This window comes from Salvelinus fontinalis, chromosome 39 (genome assembly GCF_029448725.1).
Source record: "Salvelinus fontinalis isolate EN_2023a chromosome 39, ASM2944872v1, whole genome shotgun sequence".
Lineage (NCBI taxonomy): Eukaryota > Metazoa > Chordata > Actinopteri > Salmoniformes > Salmonidae > Salvelinus > Salvelinus fontinalis.
In genome coordinates, this window is record NC_074703.1 from 17,193,441 (window position 1) to 17,209,952 (window position 16,512).

General features: G+C 42.7%; 1 protein-coding gene across 4 annotated transcripts; it reads left to right on the plus strand.

The window, feature by feature from the left end:
- The first annotated feature begins 303 nt into the window (after positions 1–303).
- LOC129838590 (pendrin-like) lies at positions 304–15,125 on the plus strand. Of its 4 annotated transcripts, none has more exons than XM_055905665.1 (21): positions 304–375; positions 2,227–2,379; positions 2,583–2,722; positions 3,041–3,151; positions 3,361–3,557; positions 3,762–3,932; positions 4,213–4,365; positions 4,734–4,816; positions 5,192–5,339; positions 6,040–6,153; positions 6,293–6,370; positions 8,430–8,525; positions 8,776–8,882; positions 9,436–9,505; positions 9,596–9,688; positions 9,802–9,897; positions 10,116–10,367; positions 13,732–13,786; positions 14,352–14,497; positions 14,611–14,694; positions 14,804–15,125. In XM_055905665.1, the coding sequence occupies exons 2-21, from the start codon at positions 2,240–2,242 to the stop codon at positions 14,825–14,827; spliced, it is 2,358 nt and encodes a 785-aa protein (XP_055761640.1). In that variant the 5' UTR covers positions 304–375; positions 2,227–2,239; the 3' UTR covers positions 14,828–15,125. The 4 variants fall into 4 exon arrangements, with proteins under 4 accessions (XP_055761640.1, XP_055761641.1, XP_055761643.1 ...); XM_055905666.1 differs by having other exon boundaries at positions 3,762–3,926; XM_055905668.1 differs by lacking the exon at positions 14,352–14,497.
- Positions 15,126–16,512: the final 1,387 nt, after the last annotated feature.

The window sequence follows — 16,512 nt, forward strand, 5'->3', positions numbered from 1 at the left end:
ACACACCCCCCACACACACACACACACACACACACACACACACACACACACACACAGACACACACACACACACAGCCACCCTTGGCAGAATTTTCGGTTGGGCTCTGTAGATTCTATAGCTCCCTTGTGCTTCCTCCACCGGTAACACTCAGACACACATACCCCTTACCCCTCTGCTCCCCAACTCCCCCCGGCCCCCACCCTCATGTAAGCCTTAAACACAAACACACACAGGGATGGGGCTCTAAGAAAGAGAGAGAGAGAGAGAGAGAGAGAGAGAGAGAGAGAGAAGGAGAGTATGACATGTACTTTTGCTATTCACTTCTGAAAAGGAGCAACATTCTGGAATATAGAACAACTACCCAAGGAGATCCAGTAAGTGATTATGACACAATACTTTTGTAGAAGTATAAAAAAAAAGAAATATGTTGTAATTTGTGACTCATGGATTTGTAAATACTTATGCAACTGTGTGGTCATCCAACAGCAAAACAAAATGGACAAACATCATGGTCAAATTGTGAACACAGTTCTTCAGACATAATCAGAAAATAATGAAAGTAATATCCTAAAATAGAACACTGAATTAAAATGATTAGAGGTTATCAAAGAAGGATATCTAAGTTGGTCTGTAGTGCACCTTTTGAAAGCCCTGTGGTGGTGGCCTTTATATAACAATTACAATAATATATGCCATTTAGCTGATGCTTTTATTCAAAGTGATTACAATGGTTTTGATTGGGTGACAAGCCCCCAACTCTGGCTCTGATCCACTGACTCGTAAATATACAGTTAATGAAAGAGAGAGTTTGTTCTGTGTTGAACACAAACTCATCTTTCACTCAAGCCTCTGGTGTCATATTAGGTGTAGAATATCAGACCCACCGCCACCCGGCCATCCAGTGTTTTCCTGTGTCATAAAAGTGTATCTTATTCACTCGCAGACTAACATGTGCTTTAAAAAATACATTTCCTAACTGTGGTTAGCTTTCCCCAGATTTGACCCTAGTTAGGCTAGGCTAGGCTAGGCTAGGCTGTGTTTTGGATGTATTCTTAGCCTGGCACCGCTATGTCGTTGGTAACCCTGTTCCTTAGTGACAGCTTTGGGGTGAGATCAAGCTAAGGATGCTCTTGGCTATGGTGCGATGCTGAAACCCAACAAGCAGTACTACTGGGTCAAAGACACAGAGAGAGATCTTATGACCAAAACTTTGCCCAACTGTCCCATTGTAACACTCTGGAGCAATCAATGACACCATGTATTTTTATTTTTTATTTTTTTTACCTTTATTTAACTAGGCAAGTCAGTTAAGAACAAATTCTTATTTTCAATGACAGCCTAGGAACAGTGGGTTAACTGCCTGTTCAGGGGCAGAACGACAGATTTGTACCTTGTCAGCTCGGGGATTTGAACTTGCAACCTTCAAGGTTACTAGTCCAACGCTCTAACCACTAGGCTACGCTGCCGCCCCATGAGGGAGTATTCCTCTCAAAGAACCTGAATAACATCACAAGGTGTGAATTATTATTTTTTTTTTTAAATCTACTATAGAAATCATGGATACTATAGCCTAACATGACTGTGCCTAAATTATAGTACTGTCCTGTTTGTGTTTTTGACCTTTGACCTTAGAGTAATCTTGGTGATAAGCTCAGACATCATGTAATGAATTATATTCTATTGACTGTTTTGGAAAGATACAAATCAAATGGCCTCTTAGATAAAAACATGGAGGAAGCTCCCCAGCTAAATCTGACACCTGTTTTTTCTGCAGTCACTATATCAGGTCCCTACTTCTTTTTATTGTCACAAAATCATTGTGTCATTATAATTCACACTTGATAAGATAAAGCAAAGGTTTCACTGGCTGGCTATGTGTGCCATTCCCCAAAAGACATGGTGACAAGTAGAGAGAAATAAAAGTGAGAACAGCATATACATTCAAACAGGCTTTCTCAATACCCTGGAAGTGCCAGGTTTGATTGAATAGGACTCTAAGATCACTCACATAACAGAGGACAAAAATCGGATAAAATTGCAGTTCCTCACAATAAAATGACAGCTCTTAATAAAGATTGTAAAAAATAAAAATAAAGACCAGCTCTATCCCATTGTATATCTCTCTGTCACACAAATCTTCAGAAACTCTTCCTAACTCAAGATGTTTACACTTCATAAGGGAAGGCACTGGTGCTCACTGGTTGCCATCATGTCTGTCTCCTCAGCAGTCGGAGCGCTATGGATGCCTTCCCTCCAGAGAAGCTGTACCCATACACCGTGTCCAGACCCATCTACTCCAACCCCATGTTTGAGGAGGACAACAAGAGGCAGGCCCGGGAGGAGAGGACCCTGAGGGACAGAGTCAGCCGCACCTGTGGGTCAGTTTGGACAAGGTTTTAATAGTCTTACTGAAAGGAAAACAGGCAACATTTTGTATGTTTGGTCTGTGAGAAGTGAATATGTCTGTCTCTATCTATGCTGACTGTAATAATGTTTGGTCTGTGAGAAGTGAATATGTCTGTCTGTATCTGTGCTGACTGTAATAATGTTTGACATTAAATATGTGTTTTTTCCAATGCAGCTGCTCAGGTAGGCAGGCCCTGAAGGTTGTGAAAGGAGTCTTTCCTGTCATTGACTGGCTCTCCAGATACCCAATAAGAGAGTGGCTTCCCAGTGATGTCATCTCTGGTGTTAGCACTGGTCTGGTGTGCAGCTTACAAGGTGTGCGTCCCAGTTTTCTCTAAACCGACTGTAGTCGATGTGTAGATTCCACAAAAAGCTACTTTTTGATTATCCAGTGTGACCAAATGGCGTTCTTTCCTCACTATTGTAATCACCCATGGCAAGCTGCTTTCAACCATTTCATGCTTAGACAGTTTTGTTTAGCGCTCTTTGAAATAACAGGTTGTTGAAACTGAAAGTCATCAATCTTGACAGAGTAAACATGTCAGACTGCAGTTGCCCCTCGTCAATTCTCATACAGACGTGAGAAGACAAACACTGCTCATTTCCTGGGGTTTATTTCCTTGTGTCTCTCAGGCCTGGCCTATGCCCTGCTTGTGTCCGTGGCTCCAGTCTATGGACTCTACTCTGCCTTCTTCCCCATCCTCACCTACTTCCTGCTGGGCACCTCCAGACACATCTCTGTAGGTAGGGCCCACCCCTCCACCTGACTGACACCTGGACTGACCATTGACCAATGACTAATGAACTCATCCATCTCCTGTGATTGGACGTTTAATGAATGAGGCAGAGACGTAGTCAAATATGTAACAATGCATTTACAAAGTTGGCATCAATTGGCATCATGGCATCATGCACTTATCAGGTGTCTCCCTTGCCTGTTCTCCACCCCTCAGGTCCGTTCCCTGTCACCTGTCTAATGGTGGGCTCCGTCGTGTTGACCCTCGCCCCCGATGACCACTTCCTGCTTCCTGGGAATGGCACCGGTATGAATGGAACAGAGGCTGATGGGATTGTGGTGGACGTGGAGGCTATGGAGGCCCAGAGGATCATGGTGGCGTCCTCCATGACTGTGCTGGTCGGGCTGTTCCAGGTAATTATTGAGTTAAAGATTCAGTGCAAAGAGGAAGACATTGATATCCCACAATGATCTGACATCATCTTGTTCATATTAATATAAGGTCTTGATGAACAACTCTGAGCCCTGATAGCCTTTAACTTGTATCCAGAGTTTTTGCTGGTCAAGTCATATGGTCTACTGTATCTCCATGGTGACCAGGTGTTCCTCCCCATACAGGTGGTAATGGGGCTGCTCCAGGTGGGCTTCCTGGTCCGTTACCTGTCAGACCCCCTGGTGGGCGGCTTCACCACAGCCGCTGCCTTCCACGTCCTCATCTCCCAGCTGAAGATAGTCCTCTCCGTCCCCACTAACAACCACAGCGGCTGCTTCTCCATCCTCTACGTGAGGGTCTGATACTCTAATACACACTGTAGAAGGACATCTGTCTAGATTCCTTTTGATTGGCTGTTAGTGTCGGAGAATTAATTCAGAAAAAAACAGCCTAGAATTTTCTTTACATCAAATAACACAGGTTATTGACAAAATAACAAAGAAAGAGCTTTCGATTTAGTGGTCATTCTATCCAACTAGGTTCATTTTAAGGCCTACTTTGCATTAAACAAAATGCATATCTCAGGGATAGTGTCAGACATAAAGATCACCAAATATGACCAATTGTTCTGTTTAGACGCTCATCGACGTGTTTACCAACATCAGACAGACCAACAGAGCTGACCTGGTGGCCGGGCTGCTCACCATTGTCATCGTCATGGCTGTAAAAGAGGTCAACTCCAAATTCCGGCACAAGATTCCCATCCCCATCCCCATCGAAGTGATTGTGGTAGGAAGTGGAATGGCTCACAGTCAATATTTTACTGTTGTGAAATGATAACGATCAGTGTTTGAGATTCTATAAAATGCAGAATATCCAAACATGTAATAGGGTCTACGGAGAATTCTGAGGACATTATGGACTACTATCTATTAATGAGGTGTTTTTAGAACTTCACCACAAAGTTACACCATTTGTTGTGATAAAATAACTATAACCTAAAGATGAAATGACTGTGTATGTACGCATCTACTGTGTCCCAGATGTGTGTGTTACATGTGGGATACATGTTTAAGTGTACAGTAAACCATCATGTCTCACCTCTCCTGTGTCCAACTGTCTCTATCTCCACCCCAATCCACCCCCCTCTCTCCCAGACCGTGGTTGCCGCTGGGATCTCCTACGCCATCGAGCTGGAGTCTCGCTACGGTGCCAGCATTGTGCACAGCATCCCCAGGGGGTGAGAGCCCTTCCTGTGGCACTTCCTGTTTCCTGTCCCCAAAGCAGAGGATGTTCTGGAGTTTTTTATTGACAGACTTAGAATCTTATGGTCATCCTCGTTAAGTCATTCAGCAGGCGCTATCCAAACCAGACCAACTTGGCTTGTATTGTTACCGTCAGAGTATTAACAAATAGTTCCAACAATAATATTAACAAATGGCATGGAGAAACATTCCCAAACAATACCAAACATAACTGAAAGACTATTTTAAACAACAATATGAGTTAAATTCAGTTAAATTGGCTATTGTACACTTCCTAAATCAAACACAATATCAAAACTGTAAAATATATTATGTTTTCCAATGTAACTTGTGAGGTGTTTGTCCCACAGGTTTGCTCCAGCTCAGCCTCCCAACACAGAGCTGCTGTGGAACATTCTGGGCTCCAGCTTCTCTACAGCGGTAGTGGGCTATGCAGTAGCTGTCTCTGTGGCCAAGGTCTACGCTGCAAAACACGACTACACCATCGATGGCAATCAGGTGTGTATGCGTGTGTGTGTGTGTGTGTGTGTGTGTGTGTGTGTGTGTGTGTGTGTGTGTGTGTGTGTGTGTGTGTGTGTGTGTGTGTGTGTGTGTGTGTGTGTGTGTGTGTGTGTGTGTGTGTGTGTGTGTGTGTGTGTGTGTGTGTGTGTGTGTGTGTGTGTGTGTGTGTGTGTGTGTGTGTATGCTTGTGTGTGTGTGGTACATTCCAAACTTCCTGCCAATCAAGTTCTTTCCCCAAGCAGAATTTCTCTGACACTGCAAGAGTCTTACCTGGGATGTAAGAGTGTCTATAACCAAGAGTTTAATATGACCTTCCTAATGTCTCTCTGAAGCAATGTGAGCATTGTGGCCAATATCAATTTTTTGGAGTCACTCCACACAAACACACACATTGTCAGGACACCACTAAAACACAGTTTTGGATTTTATAGTTAAGTATCACTTAAATGCTTCGTTCAATGGGTTTACAGTAACTCAACACTCCCTACCAAAACCGAATTTGTATGTTGCAAATTAGCACCAATGCAAATGTTTTCTAAATCAGGCCCTAGTCTCTATGACATCACTGCAGAGCACAGGTACAGTATGTTCAAGAACAACATTTGTAGATTGACACTGGTTTCTCAGCTGTAACGTGTGCGATGCTCCATGTATCATTTGCAGTAGATTGACCAGGCTCTCTCCCTGTGTGTCCTAGGAGCTGATAGCGTTCGGGTTCAGCAATGTGTTCTGTGGCTGCTTCTCCGGCTTTGTGGCAAGCACTGCACTGTCCCGCACCGCTGTACAGGAGAGCACCGGCGGCAAGAGTCAGGTACACTATACAGTACTTATAGGCAAGAAAAACACACACACACACACACACACACACACACACACACACACACACACACACACACACACACACACACAATAACAGGGTGCCGTTACAAACGTGTGTACTTTTCTTACAGGTGGCTGGTATAATCTCAGCTGTGATGGTAATGATTGTGATCCTGGCTCTCGGGAACCTCTTGGAACCCCTGCAGAAGGTGAGGAAGAGATCCAAGCTGTATAATGGGTCAACTCATCAACCACATCCAATGATAATGCAGAGTGTGAAATGGGATTGCTCTAGACCAGTGGTTCCCAAACTGTCTTAAAGTTCCGTACCCCTTCAAACATTCAACCTCCAGCTGCGTACCCCCTCTAGCACCAGGGTCAGCGCACTCTCAAATGTTGTTTTTTTGCCATCATTGTAAGCCTGCCCTATACGATACATTTATTAAACATAAGAATGAGTGTGAGTTTTTGTCACAACCCGGCTCGTGGGAAGTGACAAAGAGCTCTTATAGGAGCAGGGCACAAATAATAACATAATAATAATCAATACTTTTGCTCTTTATTTAACCATCTTTCATATAAAACCTTATTAACGAATCAAAAATTGTGAATAACTCACCACAGGTTCATGAGAAGGGTGTGCTTGAAAGGATGCACATAACTCTGCAATGTTGGGTTGTATTGGAGAGTCTCAGTCTTAAATCATTTCCCACACACAGTCTGTGCCTGTATTTAGTTTTCATGCTAGTGAGGGCCGAGAATCCACTCTCACATAGGTACATGGTTGCAAGGGGCATCAGTGTCTTAACAGCGCGATTTGCCAAGGCAAGAAACTCTGAGCGCAGCCCAATCCAGAAATCTGTCAGTGGCGTCTGATTAAATTCATTTTTCATAGAACCGCTTGTTGCATTTTCGATGAGGCACTCTTGTTCAGATATCTGTAAGCGGACTGGAGGCAGGGCATGAAAGGGATAACAAATCCAGTTGTTTGTGTCGTCCGTTTAGGGAAAGTACCTGTGTAATTGCACCACCAGCTCACTCAGGTGCTTAACTATATCACATTTGACATTGTCCGTAAGCTTGAGTTCATTTGCACACAAAAGAAATGATGGAAAGATCTGTTTATTGTCCTTGTTAATGCAGACAGAAAAGAACTACAACTTCTTAATCATAGCCTCAATTTTGTCCCGGACACATTGAACATAGTTGCGGAGAGTCCCTGTAGTCCTAGATTCAGATCATTCAGGCGAGAAAAAACATCACCCAGATAGGACGGTCGTGTGAGAAACTCGTCATTAAGCGGTCATCAAGCAAGCGGTCAGACAAGTGAAAAGGGTCAGGGTCAGAAAAGAATTAGGGTCAGAAAATAAAACTTTAAGCTCGTCTAGACTCATCCAGATATAACGCATATAATTCACTGGCGTGTATGCAAAGCAGTAATTGTTTCAAAACATCTCCTGCCGTGTCACTGATGTGTCGTGAAACAGTGTTGTTTGATGAAGGCATTGTCTGTATCGTTTTTTGGGCCTTTTCCCCCAGCATTGTCCCAGCCATATCCACGGCAGCAGGAAGAATTAAGTCCTCCACAATAGTATGGGGTTTGCCAGTCCTAGCCACTCGGTAGCTCACCATAGAAGACACTTCTAGACCCTTCTTATTAATGGTATCTGTTGCTTTTATACATGTCTTAATACTCAAAAGTCGTCTTTATTTTCGCTCAAAAAACTTCCAGTGGCTTATTTTTCAAATTGTCATGTTTCGTTTCTAAATGTCTGCACAACAGTGAAGATTTCCCGCGACAGAGTAACGGTTTATTATTATTTTTTTATTTTGTTTTTTTAAAACGTTATTTAACTAGGCAAATTAGTTAAGAACAAATTCTTATTTACACTTGACGGCCTAGGAACAGTGGGTTAACTGCCTTGTTCGGGGGCAGAACAACAGATTTTTACCTTGTCTGCTCGGGGATTCGATCTAGCAACCTTTTGGTTAATGTAATTGGATGTTAATTATTTGACTAGGCTACCTGTATTTGACGTTGTGTTGTTATTTCGCTGAACACTAAATGGTTTAATTTTATTTTTGGCAGTGAAACGAGGCTACTCAGACGAGAAAAAAAACTCACCCAAATGTATAGCCCTGTTGGAAAATATAAATGTACTGTTTGAAATAGGTTATTTGACGTAACCCAGATGGCATTGCGCATACCAGTTTGGGAATACCTACTGTAGACTAACACACTGATCCAGCTCTGTATTGGTCCCACAGTCAGTGCTGGCAGCCATCGTCATCGCCAACCTGAAGGGAATGTTCATGCAGGTGACAGAGGTGCCCACACTGTGGAGACAGAACAGAGCAGACTGTGTGAGTAACACTGACACTCAGCAACAGTGTAGAGCACCATCCACTTTCAATCCCCTGAAGTAGATGACATGAAAGCATGATCAACTTGGTATACATGGAATAACTCTACATGTAATCACTGGCAGTAAAGATGCCGTAGTGTGTTGATGTCACCCAATCCACTGTATTTCACTTCAACGTAACAATTGTACTAGGACTTTCTCTGCTGGATCTCATCGTAAGTTAAAACTGAAACTTGTTATTTTCCAAGTTCATCTGGCTGGCGACCTGCCTGGCTTCTGTAGTGTTGGGACTAGACGTGGGACTGCTGGCTGGCCTGGTGTTTGAGATGGGAACTGTGGTGGTCCGGACACAGTTGTGAGTGACACATAACACCTACAGCACGTAACACACTGCAATGGAACCAATCACATACATTACTAGATGCATTCTGTGAAGGCCTAGATTAGATGTCATATTTTGATGTAGATATTGTTGTGTACACTACAGTATTTACCCTGTATTATAAAACCATTAAACCTAAATCAGAAAATCAAAAGATTTTCCTGGCTCGCGTGTTCGACCACGTGCTCTTCACCGCTGTGTAGATAAGAGTCTACAAATGTCAGTCAGCGAAACTATGAGTAACACTGAGCAGGCCTCTTCTGTAATCAAAGGCTATTGGGATGGCTTTGAAATCTTATGCTCGTGTCATTAGAAATATCACCTTTCCCAAACCCACTGATGTATAACATAAAACAAATAAGCATTACAAATAACTGCTAAGAGATTCTAGGATTCATATGCTTGATATGTCCTAGTTTAAACTGTCATTATTTATATTTTCTGTCTACAAAATAGAAATTATTAGGATGGCACTAAGAAAAATATATTTTATTTATAAAAAATATTTGTTCCTCCTCATCCATAGTCCTGCATGCTCTACACTTGGAAACATACCCGGCACAAACATATACAGGAACATGAAAGACTACAAGAATGTAAGACATCTGATATGTTTGAACTCTAATTAATATATACCAGAAATGGATGCCAGAAATAAATGCAATAATGAGACCTTCCTCTGTCAGATTGCAGAAGTTCCCGGAATTAAGATTTTTAAGTGCAATGCTCCCATCTACTTTGCCAACATTGACTACTTCAAAGAGCGATTGAGAGCCACGGTGAGTGAGCTCATTACATTTCCCCTTGACATTGTATAGATTGTGGATAGGCCTTATCTTTCTACAAACAGGCAAGATGAAAGTTTGTTGTGCATTTGACCTTTGACATGCAGGTGGGGTTTGACTCTGTCAGAGTGTTCAAGAAGAGGAATAAGGCCCTCAAGAAGATTCACAAACTCATAAAGAAAGGGAAACTGAGGGCGACAGAGGTACGATACAATCTGATTATTGATAACATTCGTCTGTTCAGCTCAGAATCTTTTGAAACAGGGAAATTCCATCTTTCAGTCTCCTTTCAATCCTTTGCACTCATTTAGTTTTGCTCTGTAAAGTGAGCACAGTACCTGGTAACCAGTTAGGATTTTAAGATAGGTTGTGGAAATACATTTGACTTATTGATTGATTGGTTAAACCTCCGTTCCCCCAGACCGGGGAGGTGGTATCCGAGGTCTCCCTGGGTGTCGACAACAAGGGCTTCGAGAGCGAGCAGGACAGTGGGCGGGAGTCCGGGCAGCTGGAGGACGGGGATTGGCCTGTGCCAGAGGTGGAGGTCCGTGTGGATTGGGCCTTGGACCTGCCAGTCAGGGTGTCGGTACCTAAGGTCCAGATCCACAGCCTGGTACTGGACTTCTCAGCCGTGTCCTTCCTAGACGTGGTGGCCGTCAAGTCCCTCAGACTGGTAGGTCGGATTCTACTACTAGTACCATCCATATGATATTCTACAGAATAGATTTTACAGACCACAGTTCATTCAAAGACAAAAGATCCCTTACTACAGTGTTATAGTGAGTCATCTTTCTAACATAATTTGAGTTAGTGATCTACTGTATGACGAGGCATCATGTCACAGCTTATACACAGTGCCCCAGCTCATGACAATGCACAAATGACACAACTAAAGGAATAATACCCTCTGTATGGTTCAGTGGCGGTCAGTGACGTTTAAGATGAGGGAGGACAAAATGTTTTTTAGGAGCATGGCCATATTACTATTACAGCATACTGGATGATTGCCATTCATATTCCATTCACCCAGCTCAATGTAATATCGATACGTTTAGGCTACATGATACTAACATTTGCCCTACCCCCATCATAAGGTTGCTACAACCTAGCCTACGAATGACAGTTTACAATGCAGGTGCACTGGTCGAGAGAGAAATGAGAGTAATCAAGGTGACAGACAATGACACATTCAATACTGCATCGCACACTCTTGCATGCATCTCGCTGATTTAGAGTGTATTCATTAGTCCAATAGTTGCTAATTAGTTCCTTTTGGACCAATTCAGGTATGTTTATCCCTGTTTTGTTATATTTGCTTCCGTTTAAGAAACGTTTTTCAACAGAATCTTTTGAATGAATAGTAGTCGAATAAAAATGCATGACAATTTTGCCCATTGTATAATTATTTTTCGCATCTATGCGCTCTCCTCCTCTCACCTTTTCCCATCACTTGTGAACTTCAGTGCACAACACATCAGCTATCTGTGACCAGGCAAAAAAAACTTTCCAAGTCAAACCTTCATATCATAACCGCTAACAGTTACACACAGTCTACATCATTGTCACCATATTAGCTAACGTCACAGTCAACATAGCTACTAGAACTAATGTGTAAGTAAACCCGCTACAATCATGAAGTACAGTGTACAGTCAGCAAGCAGTTTAGTAGTTACACCGGTGGGCCCCGGTGGCAATACATTTATAAAACCAAAAGCTTACCTTGACTTGGAGAGTTCCAGTGTTTGATAGATATAGCCAGCTAGCTAACATAGCATCCCTCTCTGTTTGAGCTAAGTGTTTGAGTAGGCTAAACTAGCTAGCTGCATTAACTACCTTAGTGAAAGTGAAAAGAAATACAAGAAAATATTGCTATCACTTTCTCTCTTGCTTCTCCTGAATTTTTAAACTAATTAATTTGTTCAAAACTGTTCAACTATTGTCTTTCTCTCTCTTTGAGTCAACTACTCTTTAAATCAACCACATTTTATGCACTGCAGTGCATAAGCTTATGTACTGAAAGCTTATGCTATGTACGGAAAGCTTATGTACTGAAAGCTTATGCTGAAAGCTTATTCAGTACTAGATTCACTCTCTGATCCTTTGATTTCATGCTGCAAGAGCTCTGATTGGTTGGAGGACGTCCTCCAGAAGTTGTCATAATCATAGCCGTGGGAAGTAGTTTGGAGGTGGGGGTGCTGGACATTTTTATTTATATATTTTTTTTAATTCCGATTTTTCAGGGGGTGCTGCAGCACCCTCAGCACCCCTACTTCCTGTGGCTATGGTCATAATTACTGTGAGCCTTCAATGTTTTGTATTGAAGTCCAGCTGTCTTCTGGCTGTTGATGCTACTGTACAGTCGTGACCAAAAGTTTTGAGAATGACACAAATATTAATTTTCACAAAGTCTGCTGCCTCAGTTTGTATGATGGCAATTTGCATATACTCCAGAATGTTATGAAGAGTGATCAGATGAATTGCAATTAATTGCAAAGTCCCTCTTTGCCATGCAAATGAACTGAATCCCCCAAAAACATTTCCACTGCATTTCAGCCCTGCCACAAAAGGACCAGCTGACATCATGTCAGTGATTCTCTCGTTAACACAGGTGTGAGTGTTGACGAGCACAAGGCTGGAGATCACTCTGTCATGCTGATTGAGTTCGAATAACAGACTGGAAGCTTCAAAAAGAGGGTGGTGCTTGGAATCCTTGTTCTTCCTCTGTCAACCATGGTTACCTGCAAGGAAACACGTGCCGTCATCATTGCTTTGCACATAAAGGGCTTCACAGGCAAGGATATTGCTGCCAGTAAGATTGCACCTAAATCAACCATTTATCAGATTGTCAAGAACTTCAAGGAGAGCGGTTGAATTATTGTGAAGAAGGCTTCAGGGCACCCAAGAAAGTCCAGCAAGCGCCAGGACCGTCTCCTAAAGTTGATTCAGCTGCGGGATCAGGGCACCACCAGTACAGAGCTTGCTCAGGAATGGCAGCAGATAGATGTGAGTGCATCTGCACGTACAGTGAGGCGAAGACTTTTGGACGATGGCCTGGTGTCAAGAAGGGCAGCAAAGAAGCCACTTCTCTCCAGGAAAAACATCAGGGACAGACTGATATTCTGCAAAAGGTACAGGGATTGGACTGCTGAGGACTGGGGTAAAGTCATTTTCTCTGATGAATCCCCTATCCGATTGTTTGCGGCATCCGGAAAAAAGCTTGTCCGGAGAAGACAAGGTGAGCGCTAGCATCAATCTTGTGTCATGCCAACAGTAAAGCATCCTGAGACCATTCATGTGTGCTTCTCGGCCAAGGGAGTGGGCTCACTCACAATTTTGCCTAAGAACACAGCCATGAATAAAGAATGGTACCAACACATCCTCCGAGAGCAACTTCTCCCAACTATCCATGAACAGTTTGGTGACGAACAATGCCTTTTCCAGCATGATGGAGCACCTTGCCATAAGTCAAAAGTGATAACTAAGTGGCTCGGGGAACAAAACATCAATATTTTGGGTCCATGGCCAGGAAACTCCCCAGACCTTAATCCCATTGGGAACTTCTGGTCAATCCTCAAGAGGAGGGTGGACAAACAAAAACCTACAAATTCTGACAAACTCCAAGCATTGATTATGCAAGAATGGGCTGCCATCAGTCAGGATGTGGCCCAGAAGTTAATTGACAGCATGCCATGGAGGATTGCAGAGGTCTTGAAAAAGAAGGTTCAACACTGCAAATATTGACTCTTTGCATCAACTTCATGTAATTGTCAATAAAAGCCTTAGACACTTATGAAATGCTTATAATTATACTTCAGTATTCCATAGTAACATCTGACAAAAATATCTAAAGACACTGAAGCAGCAAACTTTGTGAAAATTAATATTTGTGTCATTCTCAAAACTTTTAGTATAGTTTTATGTAAAAAGGAGATGTTAATGTTTCTCTATTTTTATTCTTTTGAAATTCACTGAGGAGGGGGGTTCTCCCCGGTTCAACAACCTCAGAATACTACTTAAAATATCTCTCTCCTCTACAGGTCATTAAAGAGTTCCTACGCATCGGAGTCAATGTCTACATCGCAGGCTGTGACGGTACGGTTTGGGATAAAAAAATACAGGATATGTCACTATTTAAAGTCTTGAGCATAGTATACAGTGTTATTGGGACAGTGCTATCACTTTCTTACAAAGAATTCTGCTGTGAAATGTCTGTTCAATGCTGCCAAGCGGATTAGAATGAACTAAAAGCAGATTGTACTATCAAAATGTCCATGTCATATTTTACCTTTATTTAACTAGGCAAGTCAGTTGAGAACAAATTCTTATTTACAATGACAGCCTACTGGGGAACAGTGGGTTAACTGCCTTGTTCAGGGGCAGAATGGCAGATTTTTACCTTGTCAGCTCGGGGTTTCCATCCTGCAACCTTTTGGTTACTGGCCCAATGCTCTAACCACTAGGCTACCTGTCGCCCTAAAATAACAATAATAATAATAACCATAATAATGGTTGTGTTTGGTTGGCCTGCTTGGAGGTTCACATTCTGATAACTGGTGGTGTCTGTGCCAGTCTGTTTCAGCACTGGACAGCCTCTGCCTTCTGCATTGGGTTCTTTGCTGTTGTTATTGGTCTCTCTAACTGGCATCTAACACTCCAGATGAAATTGTACGGAAAATGGAAGCATTGTCCTTCTTCGATGAGGAGGTGACACGAGATCTCCTCTTTCTCTCTGTCCACGATGCCATCCTCTTCATCAAACTGGAGACAGCCAATGGGAGCATGCAGGATGCCATGGTTGAGGGGGTGAGGGACCCGGAAATCAGTGGTTTATTCTCTGATTTGAATTGATGCTCAAACAACTGACTAAAGACTATTAACCTAGCCTTCTTAGCCATCTTGTCTTTGTCTGTGCCCAGCTTTCTCTAATGCAGGATTGCAAGGAGCCACCGCCTTTCACTGAGGAAGAGGACCTGATTGAGACCTATGACAACCAGCATAGAGTGAGAACTGTTTTCATCACTCCATTCTCTTTTATTGTCAATCGCATCAGAATGTTTGACAGCCATAATGTTGTCCATTATTCATCCGAGACTCTCTGCTCATCCATAGGCAATCCATGGACTCTCCAACTAACACAGATACGCAGAAGAGCTGACCCTGCATCTGTGTTCTCTGTGAACGGAGGATCAACCAGTATAAATTACTTTCCATAAGGGACCACGTTCAAATCAGGGGACACTGACAATGGATTTTCCCCAGACTACGGCTCAAACTCAGGGGAAGCTGCTCTTAGCCAACTGAGTGTAACTTTAGACTTTGGAGTGGACTAAGAGGGTGATTTGAGGCAGCCGATCATTGATATCTCTCTTTAACAGCCGTAAAGTGTCTTAATTATATCAATGAATAATAAACTGATTTGTATTATTGTAAACTCTCTGCATGTCAAGGCCCTTCTCCTTTACAAGTGTAATAATATAAATAGGGAAAAACTACAACAGGAGTTATGCATGTCCTTTTCCTTGTGCGCATTTCAACAACAGGACCATTGTTTGTGTATGTGTCAAGAGCTTTCAGAAGAACAAATGCATAAACACAGAAGTCCTGCTCATCCGTGCAGTCGCAGTTGATCTGTGTTATAAACACTCAGTTTCCTCCCTCTCGAGATGGGCACTCCCGTGCGGCGGAAGGGACATCAGAGGACCTCGGCTAAACCTGGAAGAGGGAAGAAGAGACACTTCTGTTTTAATTGTGACCTACTTAGTTAAATGGAGTCCAGAAACAAGAGTGGTACTACATCCCAGATCCCTTCACAGACTTCTTCTCCTCAACCCATCCCCTGCACAGGAAGTGATGTCATACAGGAAGAGTTGAAGTGTGTTTAAACAAAGATTGTCTATTATATTGACAAGATATTCAAGCAGTGGTGGGCCGTCAGGGCCTGCAAGGCCTTCTCTGCTGGCCTAAACATCATCAGAATAAATAAAAAAATTAAATATATTTTCCCACAAATATGTATTAGATTATTCCCCAGAGTAAGAGTTATACTCTTCATTTCATAACTTTCCTCTTGGTTGCACTACTTCCAGCCCCAGGTTGAGATTTGGAGGGCTGGTCTTTATGTTAGATCTTTTATCCAATCATATTCAGCCATCATGTGTTGCCAGGGGTCTAAAATCGGCCCTCAGGCCTTCAGAATCAACAGTGCGGGCGCTTGTAGCTTATAGTGAATGGAAATGAAAATTTAGTGTCAACCAATCAGCTTTAGAGTTGGCTATTGTACGCCTGCTGGCTGGCTCCAGTGTTACACAGGAGCCAGCTAGCAGGCGTAGTGCGTGCACGTCTTTTGTTTGAATTACCAATATTGAGAGGCAGGTCCTATGCAGATCTAGGAAACTGAATTTGATAAACAAATTCATTTGCGTACTACTAAGCTGTTTTTTCAACCCACAATGGCGGAAGGAGGAGAAGATATCGATTTGGTCGAGGATATAATTATAACGCCATTCTCAAGACGAACTTTTCAAGAAAAGTTAGACATTGTAAGGAGAGGTCGCCCGACGCTACAAAGCCTGTCACAGGCGGGAAATGGGTTCGTTCGCTCGCCACTTTCAAAGTTTCAACTACGAGCGCTGTCAATGGCTCACAGGCTCCTACAAGCAATGGTGCTTTTGAAAACTTTTGGGGACACCGGAGTGGATCTACAGCTCAAAGAACAAGCGCGCAGGGCAACCGAGCTGCACAATGAAAAGGTGAAGGGAAATATTGAAAAGACTCATTGATTGTGTCATGTTTTTGGATAAACACTGTTTACCCCAAAA